We start from the raw sequence: 19,973 nt of genomic DNA on the forward strand, positions 1-19,973 counted from the left end.
CCCGTGCATCTCCAAAGCTGTGTGCATTTTTATCGTCTTGTTAAATAACCATTCCTTAATTAATCTAAAGTTTTTGCTGGACGTGTGAGTCCGGGGTGGGGAGGGAGGGGGGAGCGGGGAGAGGGGCCGGAGAAGGGTGGGTGGGTGCGGGAGGTTTGTATAACCCAGCAAGCATAGAGGGGGATTTTTAGGGGTGGGGACGGGGGGCACGGGGTGAGAGGGAAGAGATGTACGATTGGAACCGCACTGTTCTAGATAGGAGCTCCAGCAGCTCTGCACCTCATGTAAAGAGACACGTTTTGAATCTTTTAAACCTAATCCGAAGGTAATGTAGAAATTGTGCGTAGTGAATCGTTTTAGTTGAGCAGAAGCCATGGGGAGGGTGGGGAGGGCTCGAACCACAAATCTGTTGTATTTTTGAAGTGCAATAACTTGGTGTTTTTGAAGACTTAAAAGGGCTGCGCATTCCCTTTTCTTTGGAAGGCTTTGTTTCTGGAGGTGGTGGCAGTGACCTGCAGGACAGCTGGACACCTGGCACGTGAGGAGGAGCGGGGTGGGGGGCGAGGGGTGCTTGGGCCTTCGAGAAAATGCCAGGTGGGGGAATCTCAGTTTCTAGCCAACTACCTCGGTAAACTCCAATTCAGGTTTCTTTCAGTCACGAACCAGTGTGCGGCCCGGCACCGGCGCTGCTGGCGGCACTGTTGGCAGGGTGTTGAGGACAGAGCCGAGGGACGATGCGTGGAGCCCTGCAACCACGCGTTAACAGCCTCTGGACTTTCCACTTCTCTGTTCAAGACTTTGGTCCCAGACCCAAAGCTACTGCTATGCTCTTGATGGCAAAATGTTGTTGTTCTTGAGTTTGCAAACGGTAACCTTTTTGACTTTGTCTTAGAGAATTTTTGTAGTTAACTTTGCGTAAGCAGCTCTGCTGTTCTGCTAACGCCTCTGAACTGTTTTGCTTTGGACCTTGCTGACTTTTCTGATCCGTGGATGAGAGTAAACGTTGGAAGGAAGCTGGCCTCTGCCTCTTGCCGTGCCGCTGGGACGGGTGGTGAGCCGGAGCAATGCCCCCATGCCCAGCGTGAGGGGCATCGCTGCAGCTGAGGCTGCCTGAGCAGCGTCTGGCCATGCTGCAGCAAGACCCTCGAGCTCAGCGAGGGGCGCTTGGTGTCACCAGGGGCGGCCCTGCTGGCACCTCGGCCTCCCTTCGGCCCTCTCCTCCCGGCCGCTGGCACGTCCCTGTGACGGCAGCGATGTGGCAGAAACAAAGCGACGGCGCTTCCAAAGCGCTCGTCCTGCGATTGAGAAAAAGCAAAAGCAGGGCCGATCTCACATCAGCAGAAAAGCCACCAAGGTCCACCCAGTACTGTTAAAAATCCTTGTCAGTGACTTGCCCAAAAGCAAAGAATCACCCTCTGGATGCTGTTGAGCAGGAAGCTGTGACCTGGCATATGTTGGAGGATTCCCCTCCAAGTTCCCAGTCTCTCCCGCGCGGGGGTGGGATCCTGCATCCCCTGCCCACCGCGGGAGGGCACCGGGCAGAGGGAGCATCCCGCACTCCCAGCCCTTCCTGCCCATTGACATTTTATCTCGGCAAATGAAAAATGGAAGGCAGGAGGTGGTGGTGGGGGGGGGGGGTAAGAAAGCCCCACGCTTTCTCCCCAGGCATCTTGCGAGGGTGTCCGGCCGGCGGCCGGGGGAGTGGGCAGCAGGCAGAAGACGGCCGCTGCTCCCTTGCTCTCCTGCTGTTTCCAGTCTTGCTCCCACAGAGAAACCCTTATTTGTCCGACATAGGCTTTTCTTTTCCTTCTCTTTTTTTTTTTTTTGGTTTTTTTTTTATTTTTTTTTTCTGTTTGCGTGTAAGCAATATGTTTTCAGGTTTAAATGGGGACGGGGGTGGGAAGGGGGATTAAAACAAAAACCTGGGTAGAGCTCAAAAATTAAGTTTTACTGTATAAAGTTCTGTGGCTCACATCCCTGGCTGCACAGTAGCTTTAGAGTCCAGTTTTTTCTAATATTTGTATTCTAATTTAATTGCTTTAAATTTTCCAGGCCAAGCCACTGTTTGGAAACATCATGCTTCTGTTACTGCTTTCTGTTTGAGTTGGCCAGCTCTTCCTGTACATATGTTTTTTCTTATATCCTGTTTTTTTCTTTTTTTGTAAAGAGAAGAGAAAAAACAAAAAGAAAATTATTTTTCTTTCCCTCAGTACACATTCTTCAAAGTTCAAATTATAGTGTTTGTTAAATAAAAAGAAAGATTTACATTTAATGCAGTGTCGGCTTGTTGGGATTTGTCCCCGGGGTCCCCAGGAGCTCCCCGGTGCGTGAGCCCGGAGGGGGGGATCTGTGCATGGGGCAGGGGGGGCCCAGGGCAGCCCCCCGCTCCCCCACAGCCCCCCGCGTACTGGGGGGCAGCGGGGGCCGAGGTGGGTGCAGCGAGGGCCCGTCCCCACGGCACCTCGGTGCCACTTCGAATTCCTCCACCTCCAGCGGATTAATCATTTTATTTATGAGGCTTAAAGGTCCAAATCCCGCTAAACCCGGGGCTTTGCCAGATAAACAGCCTGCTTTGCGAAGCAGCCCGTTTGTGAAAACACAATTAGCAAACGCTATAATCTGCACTAATTACCGGGCCGGGCCAGGAGGTCTCCCCTGCAGCTGGCGGCGGCGCGGGGACCATGGGGGACACGGTGCCCGGGGGACGGCGCCCGCCCGGGGCCTCCTTCACCATTGAGTCCCTGCTGGCGGAGCGGGGTGACGGGGCGCCCCACAGCCCCGAGCCCCCTGGCCGGAGCCCCCCGGCCGCCCCCCGGCCCCCACCGGAGCCCGGGGACAAGCCATCGCAGTCCTACATCGCCCTCATCTCCACCGCCATCCTCTCCTCCCCGGAGAAGAAGCTGCTGCTCTCCGACATCTACCAGTGGATCATGGACAACTACCCCTACTTCAAGAACAAGGTGAGGGCGCCGGGGCCGGGCCCTTGGCTGGGGGTTCCCCCCGTGTCGGTGGTTTGGGGTGGCCCAGCAGGGAGCTGAGCCCGGGGTGCTGGGGCGGGTGCGGGACGGAGCTGGGGTCGGCTCACCACGTCTCTGCTGACCCCAATCCACTGGGAAAGCGCGTGTGCGCCGGCACCGGGGCAGCGTCAGGCGGCACCGGGGGGCTGGGCTCTCCAGGTGGGTCGAGCACCGTTCACTCTGGTGCCTACTGACGTCCCGGAGGTGCACGAGGTGGGCGCGATGGCTGACGGTGCCTCTCGGCCCAGGAGAAGAGCTGGCGCAACAGTGTCCGCCACAACCTCTCCCTTAACGAGTGCTTCGTCAAGGCCGGCCGCAGCGACAATGGTAAAGGCCACTTCTGGGCCATCCACCCCGCCAACCTGGAGGACTTCGCCAAAGGGGACTACCATCGCCGGCGGGCCCGGCGGCGCGTCCGCAGGTGAGCGGGGGGGCTGGGGGGGACCTGGGGGGTCCTCAGCGGGGGTTGGGGCTCAGGGTTGACCCTGGTGCTCTCTTTCCCCTCGCAGGGTGAACGTCAGCTACTACCACCCCTACGCCCTGTACGGCCTTGGCTGCTGCTGCCCCTGCTGTCCCCCGCCGCCCCCCGCCCCCCCCCTCACCCTGCCCGCACTGCCCCCCCTTGCCCTGCCCGCAGCCCCCCACCGCTGCCTGCCCCCGCGCTGGGGCTGGGGCCGGATCCCCGCACCCCGGGGCCCCGGCCCCCTCCTTCCCCGGCCCCCCTTCCTGTAGCCCCTGGCCCAGGGCTGGGGGCTGCCCATCTGGGCCCCCCCAAAAGGTGGGGGCAGCTCCCGCTCAGGGACTCTGCAGGTGTCACCTGCCCTGTAGCCCAGCCCCCCCCCCCCCCAAGTCACAGGGTCACGTGTCCCCCCATCACCAGTGAACCCCAATGTGCTGGGATGAGACCCCCCATCCCCATGCCCCAGTGGGGACCCCCCCCCACCTCCCTGAGGTCCAGCCTTCAAGGGGCACCCCAGGGGGGACCACCTGCCCCCTGTTCTCCCATCAGGGCCAGCCCCACCCCCACAGCATCACCCAGGAAAGGGGGTCCCAGCCCCCCCGCCGTGGGCTCAGGCACATATGGATGGGGCTTAAACCCTCCAGCGGCAGCCCCTGCCCTAATTATTTTCTTACTAATTGTCCCTGACGCCCTTAATGAAAATCGCGGCTCCCAGGTGTTAAGTGGCATTAGGGCGTCTCACTAAGCACGACGACTTGGCCACTAAATCCCGGGAGATAAAACCCCCAAAGCTCTTCGCGCTCCCGAAAACTAGGAAGCTTATGACACTAATTAATCCGTTAACATTGGACGTGTCCTCTGGGGGGGCTGGGGGGGCCCCGGGGCTGGACCCCCGGCTGGGGTGCAGGGAGGCAGCAGGGTCTGGGGGCTTTGGACCGTGGGGTCCCCTTGGTGCTGCCGGTCGTGTCGCCCCCCCCACCTGCCTCAGTTTCCCCGTTTGCAGCCGGTCCCCACCGGGGTGGGGGTGGGGGGGTGTACCCCAAACCCCGTCCCCAAAGGCCCCTTAAACCGCGGCCATCTGGGGGCCGGCGTTTGCCCCGGCACTAATCTCTGCCCAAACGCGATTACAGCCCCCCCCGCCCCCCGCCCCCCCGACTCAGCCCCCCGCAAGCAGCTTAATGGGGCCCGATCCGGCCATGGGGGCACTGGGCAGACTGGGAGGGGGCACCCGACTCCACGCTGGGGTGGTGGGACCCCCGCCCTTTGCCATTATTTTACAAGGGGGGATAGTTGCTCCATTTGGGGAAACTGAGGCACGGTGACCGCCTGGGACTGCTGCCCCCCAATGCCCCCCCACCCCCAGACACCCCCAAACCAGGGCCACCCCCCCGCCTGCTCCCTGCAGCCGTGGGTCACCCCCTCCAGCACAGCCCCCCCAGCCCCAAACCACAAAAAAAGGGAAAAAAACACCAAAAAAAGGAAAAAAAAAAACAAAACCCAAGAAAACCCGCCCCCCCCTCCCCCGAGCCAAGCCCCCGGCGCTGCCGCCCTCCATAAGCTTTTCCACCTCCAAGAAGACCAAACGGCTGCGTGTGTATTTTTAATATATAGTTTATTTTCTTTTTTTTTTTTAAAGCCCCCCCCAAAGTGCAATTTTTATTATTTTAATTTTTTTTTTCCTCTCGTCTCCCACACTTTATAAAGAACTATCAAAGTTACAATCTATGGAATGTCTTTTCTGTGCTTTTTTTTTTTTTTTTTTAATTTCCTCGCCTCGCTCCTTTACCCAGATATACCACAAAAGTAGTTTACACATAAAAACCGCTGAAACCTTGCGAGTGCTTTAGATAGAGAATCTCTTTAATAGATTATATATAAAGACGCAGAAAAAAAAAAAAAAAAGGAAAAGAAAAAAAAAGAAAAAAAGAAAAAAAATAAAATAGAAGTGGCCCCGTCTTGAGCATCCTCGCTGGGTCCCCGGCAGAGCTCGGGCACACGCGTGACCCCCCCACCCCAGGAGAAGTTTAAGCTCTCGGTGTGTGTGTGTGTGTGTGTATATATATATATATATAATTTTTAGAAAACACAACTTTAAACGCAGCATTTTTGCTACTTGGTACGGCCCACCCGGCTCCCCCCCCCCCCCCCCCCCCCGCAAGAAAGCTCCATCCTGTGACGCCGTGGTGATTTGCTCTTTTTTAAAAAGTGTTCCTCTTTATTTAAATAAAACTTTTCATAATAAATCGAAAATATAAATAGATATGATATATAGCTATATATATAATTTTTTTTCTTATTTTCTTTTTAAATAGGCGAATGGGGCCGGGGAGGAGGGGGGGGCTGGGCCTGTCCCAGCTGCCGGTGGGACCCTCGCCCCAACATGGGGGTGGAAGGGGGGGGGCACTAACTGGTGGGTGCTGAAGGAGAATTGGGGGGGGGGCAAGAAATAAGCCCTTTTCCTATGGAAGAACAAGCCCCCCCCTCTCCCTGCCCAGCCTGGGGGCCAGGACCCCCCCCGCTGTCCCTCTGATGGGGGGGGGCTGCAGGGCACAACCTGGGGGGCTGGATGCAGCATCTTTACAAGCAGCGTGGGGGGCAGGAAGGAATGTCCCCCCTCCCCATAGCCCCCCAGCCCCCAGGAGGGGGTGAAGCCCCTGCAGGCTCCCCCCCCCCCCCGTTGCCACCTCTCAAAACCCCAAAGTAGCCAGGTGAAACCCCAACTGTCCCCCCACCATCACCAGTTGCTTTGGGGGCAGGGGGACACCCCAACCCTGCCTGGTGTCTTGGGCCAGGACCCCCAGGCTGAGCCCCGAGCCCCACACTGGCTCCCCCCACTGCCCTTACACTGGGGGGGGGGGGGGGGGGGGGGGGGGGGGGGGGGCGGCGTTGGTTTTGCCTCGTTTGTACCAAAAACCTTAATTTTCTTTTTTTCCTTGTTCAGTTTGACCCCCCCCTCACATTTTTTCTTGTTGTTATTATAATTTCTTATTTTTCTTTCTTTTCCCAACTTGGCGTAACTCAGCAGTATCTTTGGCAACACTTTATCACAACCTGAATTAAAAATAAAATAAAATAATGACAATAACAACAAAAACCACCTCTCGATGCTGAGCTGGGGTGGGGGGAGCGGCTGCGGGGGGGCCTCGTCGCTGCTGCGGGGCTGGGGGTTAAGGCAGGCGATGGCAGCGGGATGGGGTCGGGGGATTTTTGCTTTTTTTTTTTTGTTTGGTTTTTAGTGCAAACTTAAAATTTGTGCTAAAGTGTTGCCAGCAGGGAAGGGGGGTGGGCGCAGGGCGGGGGGCACAGGGGTGTCGCAGACGCTCTCTCCATGGGGAATCCTGAGACTGATTCTCTCTCCTCTTCCTTTTTGTGCCATTTTCCCTTTTTTCTTTTTTTTTGCCTCCCCCCCTTCCCCTTTTTTTCTTCCCCCCCCCCTTTTTTTTTTCTCCTCTCTTCCCCCCTTCCCCTTCCCCCCCCCCCTTTTTTTCTTTTTCTCCTCATTTTTTTTCCTCTCTTCCCTCCCCTCCCCTTTTCCTTTCCCTCTCCCTCCCCCCCTTATTTTTACCCCTTTTCCCTCTGTGCCCCCCTTCCCCCCCTTCCCCACTGTCCAAGGGGTGCCCAGGGAAGCCACAGGGTTTATCCCCCCAAGTGCCAGAGGCCCATTTGCCCGGACCCCCCCCCAAACCCTCCAAGGCTCCTTTGGGGCTGGGGGGGGAGGGGGGGGGACAGGAAGCAGCAGCGAGGAGCTGGGGGTGGGGGTGGAAAAACCAGGGAGAAAATTAACACAAACTAGAAAAGAGATACCACAACTCCGATTACAATAAAGAACCTCAAGTAAATGTCTATTTACAAATCCACGCTTAATTTTTTTTGTTGGTTTTTGTTTTTTTGTTTTTTTGTTTTTTTTAAATATGCCAGAATTAGCCAGTGCTACACAAAGGTTCAGCCCGGCCGGGGTCTCGCCAGGGGGGGTTGCTGCTGAGCCCTCCCCACCGCAGAGCCCCCGCTGCCGGCCTGGATCTGAGTCCCTCCGGCACCTTCCCAGGAGGATTCGATGCCCAAATCTGAATTTGCCGGCCCAGGGGGGAACCGGGAGGGATGCGAAGCCCATGGGGAGCATCACGGCCCCCCCCGGCTCCGGGGTGGGTGGGAGAGACGTCTGGACTAGCACTGGCTAGAAAACATCAAAGAAATAAAATAATAAAAAAAAAATTATAATAAAGGGTGTGGGGAAAAATGAACAATACACAAAACCAAAACAAAACCCCATGATTCCTGCCTAAAATTCAAGCTTCCGTGGTTTTTTTTGTTTTTTAATTCGTGAAGTGCAATGACTTCGGAGGGTCTGGTGTCAGGGCATGTCACAGAACCTAATTAGCATCGTTCCTCCCATTGGACACCTTGCGGCTTTTATTACTCCATGAAATATAACTTGGATTCTGCCTATGGTTTTGTTTTTCTTTTTTAAATATATATATATATATACACATTTTTCTTACAAAAATAAATTTAGGATTTTTTTTTAATAATATTTTTTTTTCCGTAGAAGTTGGTTTTCATTTGTAAACATGTTTTGCTTTTGCTTTTTAAATTAAGATAAAGTGATCTCAAAGTACCCGTTCCATTGCAAAGTGCTAAGACTTCTTTGTTTGTTTTTTTTTTTATTTTTTTAGCATGGTTTTTTTTTTATTTTTTATTGCTTTTTCTGCATTAAATAAACATCCGTCTCTTCCCCACCCCCACCACTCAGCCCTCCCCCCCAGCACACACTCCCCTCTCACTCCCTCTCCAAAATACATTCGGCCAAACCTGCTCTTGCTTTGAAAGTAAAAACAAAACACCAAAAGGAAAAAAAAAACCAAAACAAAACCAAAAAAAAAAAAAAAAGGAAGAGAATCTAAAAAGTGCTTTCAAAATAAAAGGGCTTAAAATCTCTTTTTCATTTAAAAATGTGCATTTAGAAAACAGGTGACCAGCTGAAAGGTGCCTTTTCTTATCCTCTGCTAACCCCGAGGGTTATATACCCGCCTCTAGAGCCATATAGCATATATATATATATATATATATATATAATTTGGGAATGGGGGCTGGGGGAGCCAGGGCCACTGCAGCTCGCCTCCCCCCCTGCCCAAAGGTCTCCTGCCCCTTTAAGGGAGACCTCAAATAACCTTTTTTAGAAGGAATTTGCCATTTTTAGGCGCTTTTGGGGCGTGCGGGAACACTGCTGCGTTGACTCAGTGCCTAAAATATACTGGGGGGAGGAGGGGGGGTGGTGTTCCCCCCCCAGACCCAAATTCTGCCGGGGGGGGCGGGTGCTGGGAAGGGCCCGGTGGGATCTGCGCTGTGCCAGGTCCAGCTCAGCCCCTTCCCGGCACCTGCCGCACCCCCCGGGATGGGGATGGATGCAGGGATGGGCACTGGGATGGATGCACTGGTGTGGTGGCAGGTGCTCCAGCCAAGCCAGCGTCCCCAGCCCCGGGTGTCCCCAGCCCCGGGTGTCCCCAGCGCCCGGTGTCCCCAGCGCCCGGTGTCCCCAGCCCCACGTGTCGGCCACCCGCTGCTGACCGCAGCCCTGCAAAATCCTGCTCATCCACTCACACAATTAGGCAATTTTCAGCAATTTTGGGCCATTTTCTACACCGACCCACGGCTGTCGGCTCCCCTCTCTGGCAAATTCAGCTTCGCACCAGGGCTGGTGGAAAGGACCCGCACCCCCTACCCCAAAAAAACGACCCACCTCTGTCCCGGGACGCAGCAACCACAACATCTCATGCCACCGGAGCTTCAATTCCCAAAAAGCGGAGGGGGGAAGGCTGCCCTGCTCCCCCGGCCCTCCGAGGCACCGTGTACCGCCCGCCCTGAAAGAGCCCTTCTGCTCCTACCACTTTTTTTTTTTTTTTCGATTTTTGCTTTTTTTTTCCTTAAATAGATCTCTCTCTGAAATAAGTTTTTTTTTTGTTTTTTGTTTTTTGTTTAACGTGTGTTTGGACACAAAATAAAGCTTTGGATTTACATGGAAGCTCTTTTCCATGCGACAGAGCCACTTTCCATCCCCACCCCGTGCTTCCTAGCGTCTGCCTTTCCAAGAAAAGGTCCTTGGCTACTGAGGGATCCTTGGGGGAGCCCTGCTTACGATGGGAAGATTGGAAACGTAATATATATATATTTTTTTTCTGTTTTTTTTTTAAAAAAAAGGGAGAGAAACATCTTTAAAGAGAAAAATCGGAGGAAAAGTACTAACTAGATTTTGTGACACTCTGTTTTTTTGGTTTAGGAGAGTCCTTGCGTGTTACCCTCAGACGACCCTCCTGCTACATTCAATCCTGATGCTTCATTATTTGAATTATCCTCAAAGTGCTGCTGCTCCTCGCCGTCCCTCTGCAGGGTGTCCTCTGATTCTTGACTCTCCCCACCGACTTGAAAACTTCCATCTTCGGGGTTCCCCGTAGGGGTGGTAGGCAGATCCCCAGCATCTCTCACCCGGGGTTTACGGCCCCTCCTGGATGGAATACCGTTGCATCCATCTTTTTTAAGGTGCCTGTGCAAGTGGTCGGAGCGGACGAAAGTCTTGCGGCAGCTGTCGCACTGGTAGGGCCGCAGGCCGGTGTGGACGCGCATGTGGTTCTTCAAGTCGTAGTTGTGAGCGAAAGCGGCGCCGCATTGCTGGCACAAGTACGGCTTCTCCCCCGTGTGCTTCCTCATGTGAACCTTCAGCTTGTCCTGCCTGCGTGGAGAGAAAGGACAGGGGGGCAGGTCAGCCTGGGGGTCTGCCCTGGGCCTGGAGCCCACTACGGGGTCCAACATCGGTACGGGGCTGAGCAGTGCCCGGCACCGGGCTGAGCATCGATATGGGGCTGAGCATCGACTGGTACGGGGCTGAGCATCGATATGGAGCCGAGCATCGACTGGTATGGGGCTGAGCATCAGTACAGGGCTGAGCATTGGCTGGTATGGGGCTGAGCATCAGTACGGGGCTGAGCATCGACTGGTACGGGGCTGAGCATCAGTACAGGGCTGAGCATTGGCTGGTATGGGGCTGAGCATCAGTACGGGGCTGAGCACTGGCTGGTATGGGGCTGAGCATCAGTACAGGGCTGAGCATCGACTGGTATGGGGCTGAGCATCAGTACGGGGCTGAGCATTGGCTGGTACAGGGCTGAGCATCAGTACGGGGCTGAGCATCGGCTGGTACAGGGCTGAGCATCAGTACAGGGCTGAGCATCAGTACGGGGCTGAGCATCAGTACGGGACTGAGCATCGGCTGGTACAGGGCTGAGCATCGATATGGGGCTGAACATCAATATAGGACCAAGCATTGATATGGGGCTGAGCGTTGCCTGGTACGGGTCTGAGCATCGATGCAGGGCTGAGCATCGATATAGGGCTGAGCATCAATATGGGGCTCAGCATTGATATGGAGCTGAGCTTTGCCTGGTACGGGGCTGAGTGCTGCCTCGTATGGGAATGAACATCAATATAGGACTGAGCATCAATATGGGGCTGAGCATCACCTGATACAGGGCTGAGCATTGATACGGGGCTGAGTATCACCCAGTATAGGGCTGAGCAGTGCCTAGCACGGGGCTGAGTGTCACCTGGTACAGGGCTGAGAATCTGTACGGGGTTGAGCATCACCCAGTATGGGGCTGAGCAGTGCCCTGCACAGGGCTGAGCATCAATATGGGGCTGAATGTCACCCAGTACGGGGCTGAGCGTCATCTGGTATGCAGCTGAGCATCGATACAGGGTTGAGCATCCATATAGGGCATCGCATGGTACAGGGCTGAGCATGGATAGTGGCTGAGCACTGACATGAGGCTGAGCATCACCTGGTACAGGGTTGAGTAACAGTACAAGGGCTGAGCACTGCCCTGCACAGGGCTGCACGTTGCCTGGTATGGGGCTGAGCATCAATATGGGGCTCAGCATCGCCTGGTATGGGGCTGAGCATTGATATGGGGCTGAGTGTCACCCAGTACGGGGCTGTGTTGCCTGGTATGGGGCTGAGCATCGGTACGGGGCTGAACGCTGCCCAGTACAGGACCAAGCATCAGCACAGGGCTGAGCATCACCTGGTATGGAGCCAAGTATTGGTACAAGGCTGAGCATCAGCACAGGGCTGAGCATCAGTACGGGGCCGAGCATCGCCCAGTACAGGGCTGAGCACCAGTATGGGGCCCAGCACCGCCTGGCCTGGGGCTGGGTGGCCGTGGCAGGGCCCACACTGCCGAGCTCGCTGCAGCCAGGGGAGGGCAGCTGCAGCAGCCAGGCTGGGGGCCAACAAGGCCACGTGAGCACAGCATCTCGCTTCTTCCTGAAGGAGAAAAAAAATCAGGCCCAAAGCACGTGGTGGCAGCGAGGAGCACCATCCCTGCCCGGCGGAGGGCGAGGGAACCGCTCGTCTCTGCCCAAGTGGATCTGGCCCCATCCCTCGCTGCTCTCCCGCATGGAAGAGGCAGATGCCAGCCCCGTGCCCCGCCCCCCCCCCCAGCACAGCCACCCCTGCCTGTGCCCCCCGGGGGGGGCGGGGGAAGCTCTGCAGCACGATGCCACAGAAACTCTGAACCTTACGGGAAGGATCAAAACACCGAGGCCCTTGTGTCCACCTCTGGTTTTAATGCAGATCCCACCGGAGCTGGGAAGGTGGGCCTTGCTTCAAGCAGCGTGGCATGCAGCAGCACATCAAAACAGCTTTTTTCAAATAAAATTTTATAATATATATAATTTTATAAGTATTTATAATTTTTATAGACTCACTCTGCCTTTCTTTCAGAAGATTAAGAATGCCATTGCCACTCCTCCCCCGTGAATACCGAGGAACCAGGAAGCACAAGCAAGCAAAAATCAGCACAAACCGCCGGGCTCTGGTCCCCACCTGGCGAGGAGGGGGTGGCAGGGAAACACCCCACGCAAAACAGCCCTGGCTCCTCCTCCTGCCTTTACCCCAAAAGCTCCTTCAAGAGCAGGGACTGCTCCTTGCTCAGCAGGGTTCCCGCACCCAGGCTTCCCCAGCCCACCAGGATGCACGGCCTCGTTAACAGCACAGAGAAGAGATCTGTTTTCAAGCAATACGCTGTCAAGGGATGGGATGAGGATGGGGAAGGAGAGCATGGTGAAGGAATGCAAAATAATGGTAAAATCGAGGGGAAAAATCAGGATGATGGAGTGCTCGGTCAGGTTTGCACCCATTCTTGCATTGGGAGCCTCTGAGATAAGGCTTCAAGCACAGCCCGGGTGCTGGGGGAGAAGCAGCAAAAAGCAACTCATTGACATCGCTGTTGGGAAGCCCCCAGAGCAGAGCTGGGCCAGCAGCTTGGGTTTATCACACTCTGCTGTACCCCACGGCAGGCTGTGCTGGGGGAGTGAGGCTCACGCACCCCCAGAGAGCCAGGTGAGAGCAGAAGGAGCTGGAAACCAGCCGGGACTTTGAGCAGCAGGCTCATGGAAGGTCTTCCACAACCACTGCAAACACCAGAGTCGAGCTCAGCAGCCGCTGTCGGGGTGAGACAGGCAATGGGGCACAGCGGGGCTGAGCACAGCTCCCCGTCCCCGTCTGGGCTTCCCCATGCCCAGATGGCAGCTGGGGGAAGAAGCAGGGGGTAGCGCTTAGCTGGAAAATAGCGCAGCCTGGGTGTAGGATGAAAGGGCCTTGTTTATGGGGGTGGGAGGCAGCTTCCACCCCATTCTCTGCAATGCCAGGCCCGCCCAGGAGCACGTCCCCATCCGAAACCCACAGGAGGAGGCCGAGATCGCCAAAGCGACGAGGTGGCACTACCCCACCGCCCTCCTCTCCCAAAAAGCCCCCCGCCTCCCCTCTCCGCCACCCCCAAGGCCGATGGCTGCCAGGGACCCTGTAGCATTTCCACATCTTCCAGCTCCCGGGTGCGTGAGGACCTTGGACCGCTCAGGTGCGGCAGCCGGATCCTGCACAGGGCTGTGTGCGCAGCACCCAGGGGCCCCGACACACGCGGGACAGATCCGGCACGGGGCAGGGAGGTGCCGCGTGGCAGGGCCCAGGCACAGGGCCTGGTGCTGGGGGAGCGGCGGAGGGCTGGCATCCTGCCCCCGCCATTATCTGCATTCCTCAGCTATCCAACGTGGGGCTGGGTGCGGCCACGGCCATGGCGCACCGAGGGGAGGGGGCCAGCAGCGCCGGGGGCAGGACACAGCCTCCTGCCCATGTCCCAGCACCAGAGGCTTCACCCCAGACTGCCCACAGCGGGGCACAGCCCCATAGACCCCCTCTCAAGGACGAGGCTCTGGGGAAGGGCTGGCCCTGGCAGCAGAGCAGTGGGCACTGGTGAAACTGGGAATGTTTCAGCAGGCAGAGCAGGCAGTCTGGCTCCTCTGCCAGGCAGCCCACGCAGCCCCTCAGCAGGGCCAGGGGGGCACCGGGCTGGGACCCCCACCCCAGCTCAGCCATCACAGCCGCAGAGACCAGAGAGAGGAGGCGGCGCTGCAACGCGTGGACTCGAGTGAACCGGAGGAATCCGAACAATATCCCCTTTCTTCAGCGTTCCCGCAGTGGAGGGAAGGAGCGGAGGAACCCTGATTAGAAACAGGGCTGAGGCAAACGCCCCCGGGGAGCTGAACCAAGGCACCGGGGGGTGTTGTTCGGGGCAGCCATCGCTCAGCCCATCACGGTTTACTGAGAGATGACACAAGCAGTGCAAGGTCCAACCTCTTCCCAACCCAACTGCCAGCCAGCAGCACTTCTGTCACCCCACAGAGCCATTTCTAAACGACTCTCGCCTCAACCCTAGTCGCCTTGGCCACGATGGAAATACCAAGGGCTGCAGCTCCATTTCATCAACCACATCGTTTGGCCTCAGCAGAAGCCCGGGTCTGGCCAGGTTTCCAGCAGAGTTCAGCAACTGAGGACACCAGGACAGCACGGCACTGGCTATCAAGCCACACTCCTTGAGACATCTCAAGGATCAGACACCCAAATTGCTCATCTCTTTGGAACAAACTCTGGCCCTCCATATATCCAGCTCACCTGTTAAGATGGAAATTAGTTGAGCAGGCAAGATAAAATGGCACAAGACCAGCCCTGCGCCAGCCCCCAGGGAAAGCCAAGAGCTGGTTTTGTGTGACAGTCCCCTCGCCCGCAGCGTCTGCCCACTCCTTACCTGGTGAATCGGACTTTGCAAATGTTGCACTCGTAGGGCTTCTCCCCGGTGTGGGTGCGGATGTGGCGCGGCAGCTTGCCAGCCCCCTGGATCACCTTCTCACAGATGGGGCACTTTTGGAATGCTTTTGCCCTGATCTTCTTCTCCACCTTCTGGGACCAGGACGGATACACATCGCCCTCATTCGAACTGCCGAAATATTTCAAGTAATAATCCATGACCCCATCATCATCCTTTCGGTCATCCTCCCCGAGCTGCTGTCTCCCCACAGAATTCATCATTTGCTGTAGCAGGGCACTAGCGGCCAAGCCATCCACCTCCCTCGCATCATCCTCTGTGTCCGCTCCAGCAGGAGCGAAGCTGGGGGAGTCGCCGGCTTCCTGCTGGTCCAGAGGCCCCCCCAGGGTCCCCTCCTCTTCTCCCGGTGTGGGCAGGCCACGGCTGCTGTAATGTCCATTCTGAGAAGGTGAAAATAGAGAGCCAGGAGCCACCGCCTCCTCCTCCTCTCTGTCCAGCCACATGGCTGGGTTGCTGTCAGGATCACAGTCATTCACCTTTGGTCTTTCGTTTAGAGGGGCTTGCGAGTAGAAGTCCATGCCATTGCAGTCCGGCTCCTCCTCCTCCTCTTGGCCTCGGAAGTTCAGTCTCTGAAGGTCTCTCAACTCTGGGTTGGTCCACGGAAAGCTGCCTTGGTGGCCATTGACAGGGTTGCTCTGGAAGAACTCCAGGTACTCTTTTGCTCTGAGATGGTTCCTTTGATCAATTTGATCTACTGTATCCATCTGGTCATTTTTGGCCAGAATCTTCCTGTCCAGGAGATCCGTGCAAACATCCCTTACTGCCGGGATCTCCAGCAGTGTGGCAGCATTGAGGATGTCATTGACGTTCGAAGTGCTGACAGTAAGGGTTGCGGTGTAAGCGAACTCCAGCAGAGCCGACAAGGCGTCTGCACTCACAAAGTCTATCTCATACACGTTTTGCTGGTCCACCACTAACCCTGAGGTGAAAAGCTTCTTGAAGTACTGGCTGCACGCTGCCAGGACGGAGCGGTGGGTGGGGAACTCCTGGCCTTCCACCAAGATGACCACGTCGCACAACAGCCCGTTGTTTCTCTGCTCATTCAGACTGCTGAGGATGTCACTGCTGTGATCGGGGAACGGGATCCCTATGGGGCCGTCCACGCCACCCGCCATCTTCAACGCAAAAGGCTACGAGAGAAGAAGGAAAGAGCAATGAGTCACAGGGGCCTTGGCTGCTCGGAGGCATCACAGCGCACAGGCAAGCTCCCAGCAGAGAGCAGGTACCTGTCCACTGACGCCAGCGCGCTCTGCAGCGAGCACTAGCTACCGGCTCACACGTCCTCTGCACCCCTCCACATCACCGCCAGGCCCGCTGTCCTGCCTGGCATCTAAGACATGCCTCCATCGGCAGGCGAGGATGGACCCGTGCTTATCTTCACGCTGGGAAGGAGGAGAAATGCAGCCCAGGTGCTCTCAAGCTAGAGGCTGGAAGAACAGCTGAATTAGCACGAATCTGGGCCAGAGTAAGCAAGCCTTGGCAAGGACCAGAGGTAATACAGCCAGGCAGCATCTGGACCAAGCTGGCAGGCATGCCCGGCATTGGGCTACAGCGGCTTGAACCTCACCAGTGTACCCCAGTCCATCTCTGGGAGTATTTCCCATTCCCACCACTTCTACCGGAAAGGTCCCCTGCTCATTCAGCCTCACTCTGCGCAGCCCAACTCCTGGTACAATCACGTAATTGCTGGGGAAACTGTTCCCGTTGGTTGTCCCTGGGGTCCCAGGGTCTGCAGGCACCTCAGAAGCTGGCAGCCAGCATCCTTTGGAAAGGGCACACCAGCAAGCCCAGCACTCGAGGGCACTGGTGTGCGGGAACAGAGCGACACCAACCACCCCAGCCTGCTGCTAAGGGCGTTTTGCAGAGAGACGAGCTTCAACGCTAGAACTTAAGGCACCCGCCGCACCGTGCCCAGGAACAGGAGCCTCTGCAGTGGCCAGAGGGGAAAGGAGACTGGTCTCATGAAGCACCAGCAGCAGACCTGGCACCAGCTCCCTGCATCTCAAGGCTTTCAGCAGAAGCAGCAGTTCTTTCCAACACCGAGGGTTTGGTTGGGAAAAGATAAAGAAGTCAGTCACTCCTGACATGCTAGCGCAACACAAACGGAGCCACCTGACTGTAAATTCATCCCCTCTCTTTCCAGAGCTGAAAAAGCCAGGGTGCACCGAGCAGCTCCGTTCGGGAAGGATCCCCCTTCGCCGGGAGAAGGGCACTGGGGTCAAACCCAGGCAAGAGTGAAACCTGCCCAGCTTCACCATGCTGCCTGCCTTGAACGAGAGCCCCTCAACTTCTCCCAAGCCCAGTCTTCGGATCCCCAAAACCGAGAACAGTACTTCCCTGCTCTCCATCTCAAGCAGTAAACCCACATACTGCTGGCAGCAGAGATGCTCTCTGCCTATAAATCAATAAATCGGCTGCCTCCGCCCCAAGCATGGGGATCGTTAGGAGATAAGACATCCGCGCATATATAATTTGCTTCACAAAACACCTTGTCACAAGCACGGTATCAAAGTCCCCAGTTTACAGATAGAGAAACTGAGGCACAGCGGGAAGTGGCCTGCCCCACATGACGGAGCAGGGGGCTGGCTGAGTCAGGATCACATCCAGAACAGAAGTAATTATACAGGAAGCAACTCCCAGCACCATGTTACAGCATGGGGAGCTAGCAACCAGGTTGCAAAACAACGCTCACTTCCCGACACACACACCCACCCCCATTCTGCACTTGCTAGCAGATTTCTCAGTAGTTCTTATTTTTAAAAAGCTTCATTAATTCAAGGGGGAAAAAAGGAATTTCTGCACTTTCTTTAATACAAAGAAAAGGCAGAAGGCAGTTCTGAGTCTGTGAAACACCAGCCTGAAACAAACCCCTCGATATGGAACAGTAACACCTGAAGCTCAGCATGCAAACGCGATGGGGGAGTCAGGGTGGGAGGGAAGAACGCAAGGAGCTGGGCTGGATGCACAAGGCAGCCGGCACAAATCCTACCACGAAGACCAAGCACCCAAGACAGGCGGCTTCCCGAGACACCTGGAACAAGGGCACCAACGCCAGAGCCGCCTCCTGGGCTCCCACAGGGGCAGATTTGAACTCAAAGCTCTTATTTCAAGGGGCTTTCAGATAAGGGGTCCTTGCCAGGGAGGAAAAGGCTGTTTGACGGCTGAGCGTTGCTTGGGGACCAAGACTCACTCCAAATTTAGGCACTGGCTTCAGGCGTGACCTTGGCAAGGTCACCGCGTCTCTGCACTGGCAGGTGGTCCCAGGGACCCCTCCTGGCCTCCCGAGCGACTGGGCTACACCAGGGGAGGCCTCCGCTGCCTCGGCATCGCTTGCCCCATTCCCACCACGGCAATCCCAGAGCTCCCTGAAACACCCCAACCTGAGCCGCTGAGGCACACCGCTCCCTGGAAAAGCGGATCCGATACCTCTGCCCACCCTGCAACGCCTCCTGGTCCTGAAAAGTGAGATTAGAGCACCCCTTCCACCCCTTTCCCCTCTAGGTTAGATGCTTTACAAAGCTTTTCCCCGCTGCTCTAAAGAGAATTTGAGCTGCATGAAGCATTTTGAAGCTTTGGGCAATAGTCTTCTGGACAGTCAAGCTTCATCACCCACACAACCGGGCTTTGTCGGCCACGGTGCCTGGCTCTGGGGACCGAGGGGGCCTGGGGGAGCAAGTAAGGCCGTGCAGGCAAGGTCACCCCCCCGGCCAGGGGGCCGGGACAATCGGCCGGACAGTGTGGGAACGGCTGCAGGGTCATGAGACTGCCGAGGGCTGGCATGGAAAGTTGTACAACTTCGCAACTCATTCTCCTCGCACAACACGCCCTTTGTGTCCTTCATCTGCAGCGGCAGAGAACGTCGAGGGGCAAAGAGGCTGCCCTGAGCCCCCCAGGAACAGCTTCGGCACCCGGACGCTCAGGCCGTGGCTAGAGACACAGCCCTTAAAATAAAAAAAAATAATAATAAAAAAAAAGCACAAATCACACCCTGCTCCCTTTTCAGGGGGCTGAACAGCCAGAGTATTGAAGTCTGGGGATTAGTTAACAAGAGACAGAGCCTTCCACCTTTACAGGTTCAAAAAAACCCACCCCACTGCCTGCCTGCAGTAGGTGCAGCAACAGGGCACGACACCACGGCAGAGGGATTGGTGAAATCTGCTTGGAAAGGTCCCGACGACCAGGTGACAAGTGACAAAAGCCGTTGGCACAACCACCAGCTAGTCCCCTCCTTGGCAAGAATAAGGTCTGAATGGGCCACCAAGGGGGAGCTTCAACTACTGACCTAAATTTCCCAGGCAGCTCTTTTCTCTCCCTACACCCTCCGCCCGCCGAAAAGGCATTACACACTTGGTGTCCCAGACTGCGCGTCTCTGCAGGGCTGCAAAGATGCCACATTTCACCCCGAAGCGGCTGCGTTTTGAGAGATCGCTCTCACATGTAACTCGCAGCAGCCGAGGGGTCACAGTCAACTTAAAATACGGTCCATTCGAAAGGGGTGAGTTTACAACAATACCGGAGCTCTCAAATTTATTTACAAACCTGGCGTAGCACGACCTGCATCCTTAACTACCCAGCTAACGTCGCTTTTATCGGTGCTGAGCCCCGCTCTGCATTTCCAAAATACCAACGCAATTGAGCCTCGGCTCCCCAGGTCAGCCCGATTCCAGGCAGAAAAAAACAGATTTTTTTTTGTGTTGAGCGCCACGTGAGCAATGGAAGCCCCCTCCACCTCCCCAGGACGCTGCTTGCAGCAATCTCGGTCATTCCACATCTGACTGGTTTTGCACCGGAGCCAACTGCAGTTTGATGCTGCTCCTCAACACTAAAGGCTTATTTTCTTTCCTTAAGCTCAAGTTATCAACTTGCTCCTTTCAGACCTACTAGATGAACTACAGAAGAGCAGAACAGAGCGTTAACCGAAACCCCTGACCTTGCACTTTACTCACCTCGAGTCCAGTGGGATGTCACCCAATCGCTTTCCTACAGGAGTTCTGGAATCTGACATTTACATTCAAATGAGACGACCACATTAAGATGTGATCACAACCAAAAGTGCTGACAAAACACTGCTTAATTACTAGTTTTCTGCATAACCTCAGTGGGATTTTCTTTTTTTTTTTCCTTTTGCTTCTTTGCACTGCTTTAAAATTTAGCTGGGCGAACAGAGGAACCTGAGCAGCTTAGAAGGGCTATCAAATATGCAGGTATCGGGTGGAAGAGCTAAGCCACATCTGGTCAGCCAGTAACAGCGAATGTTTTCAATGTGCTCTTCATCCGGAAAAGATC

The 19,973-nt window shown here is 55.8% G+C and overlaps 2 protein-coding genes across 4 annotated transcripts in view; one reads left to right on the forward strand and one right to left on the reverse strand.

The window, feature by feature from the left end:
* Nucleotides 1-25: 25 nt before the first annotated feature.
* LOC308061814 (forkhead box protein L2-like) lies at nucleotides 26-8,381 on the forward strand. Its single transcript, XM_080382332.1, has 3 exons — nucleotides 26-2,960; nucleotides 3,266-3,438; nucleotides 3,527-8,381. Exons 1-3 carry the CDS (start codon nucleotides 2,682-2,684, stop codon nucleotides 3,747-3,749), a joined length of 675 nt encoding a protein of 224 aa, XP_080238458.1. The 5' UTR covers nucleotides 26-2,681; the 3' UTR covers nucleotides 3,750-8,381.
* ZBTB7A (zinc finger and BTB domain containing 7A) overlaps nucleotides 8,302-19,973 on the reverse strand; it is a 22,341-nt gene continuing 10,669 nt past the window's right edge. For 2 of the 3 annotated variants that reach the window (XM_080382291.1, XM_080382293.1), the window contains exons 2-3: nucleotides 14,610-15,817; nucleotides 8,302-10,201 (exon numbers count right to left, since the gene is read on the reverse strand). In XM_080382291.1, the coding sequence (XP_080238417.1) occupies nucleotides 9,748-10,201; nucleotides 14,610-15,802 (1,647 nt within the window). In that variant the 5' untranslated portion in view covers nucleotides 15,803-15,817 and the 3' untranslated portion in view covers nucleotides 8,302-9,747. Of the gene's footprint in view, nucleotides 10,202-14,609; nucleotides 15,818-15,913; nucleotides 16,115-19,973 lie in introns of all 3 variants that reach the window. The other variant, XM_080382292.1, reaches the window with a different exon arrangement.

This window comes from Falco punctatus (assembly GCF_963210335.1).
Source record: "Falco punctatus genome assembly, chromosome: 4".
Taxonomy (NCBI): domain Eukaryota; kingdom Metazoa; phylum Chordata; class Aves; order Falconiformes; family Falconidae; genus Falco; species Falco punctatus.

Excerpts from the sequence above, each read along its gene's own strand:
- LOC308061814 (XM_080382332.1), top strand. The coding sequence starts at position 2,682 with ATGGGGGACACGGTGCCCGGGGGACGGCGCCCGCCCGGGGCCTCCTTC. Across the intron at positions 2,961-3,265 it reads ACCCCTACTTCAAGAACAAG|GAGAAGAGCTGGCGCAACAG; the intron begins GTGAGGGCGCCG and ends CTCTCGGCCCAG. Across the intron at positions 3,439-3,526 it reads GCCCGGCGGCGCGTCCGCAG|GGTGAACGTCAGCTACTACC; the intron begins GTGAGCGGGGGG and ends TTCCCCTCGCAG.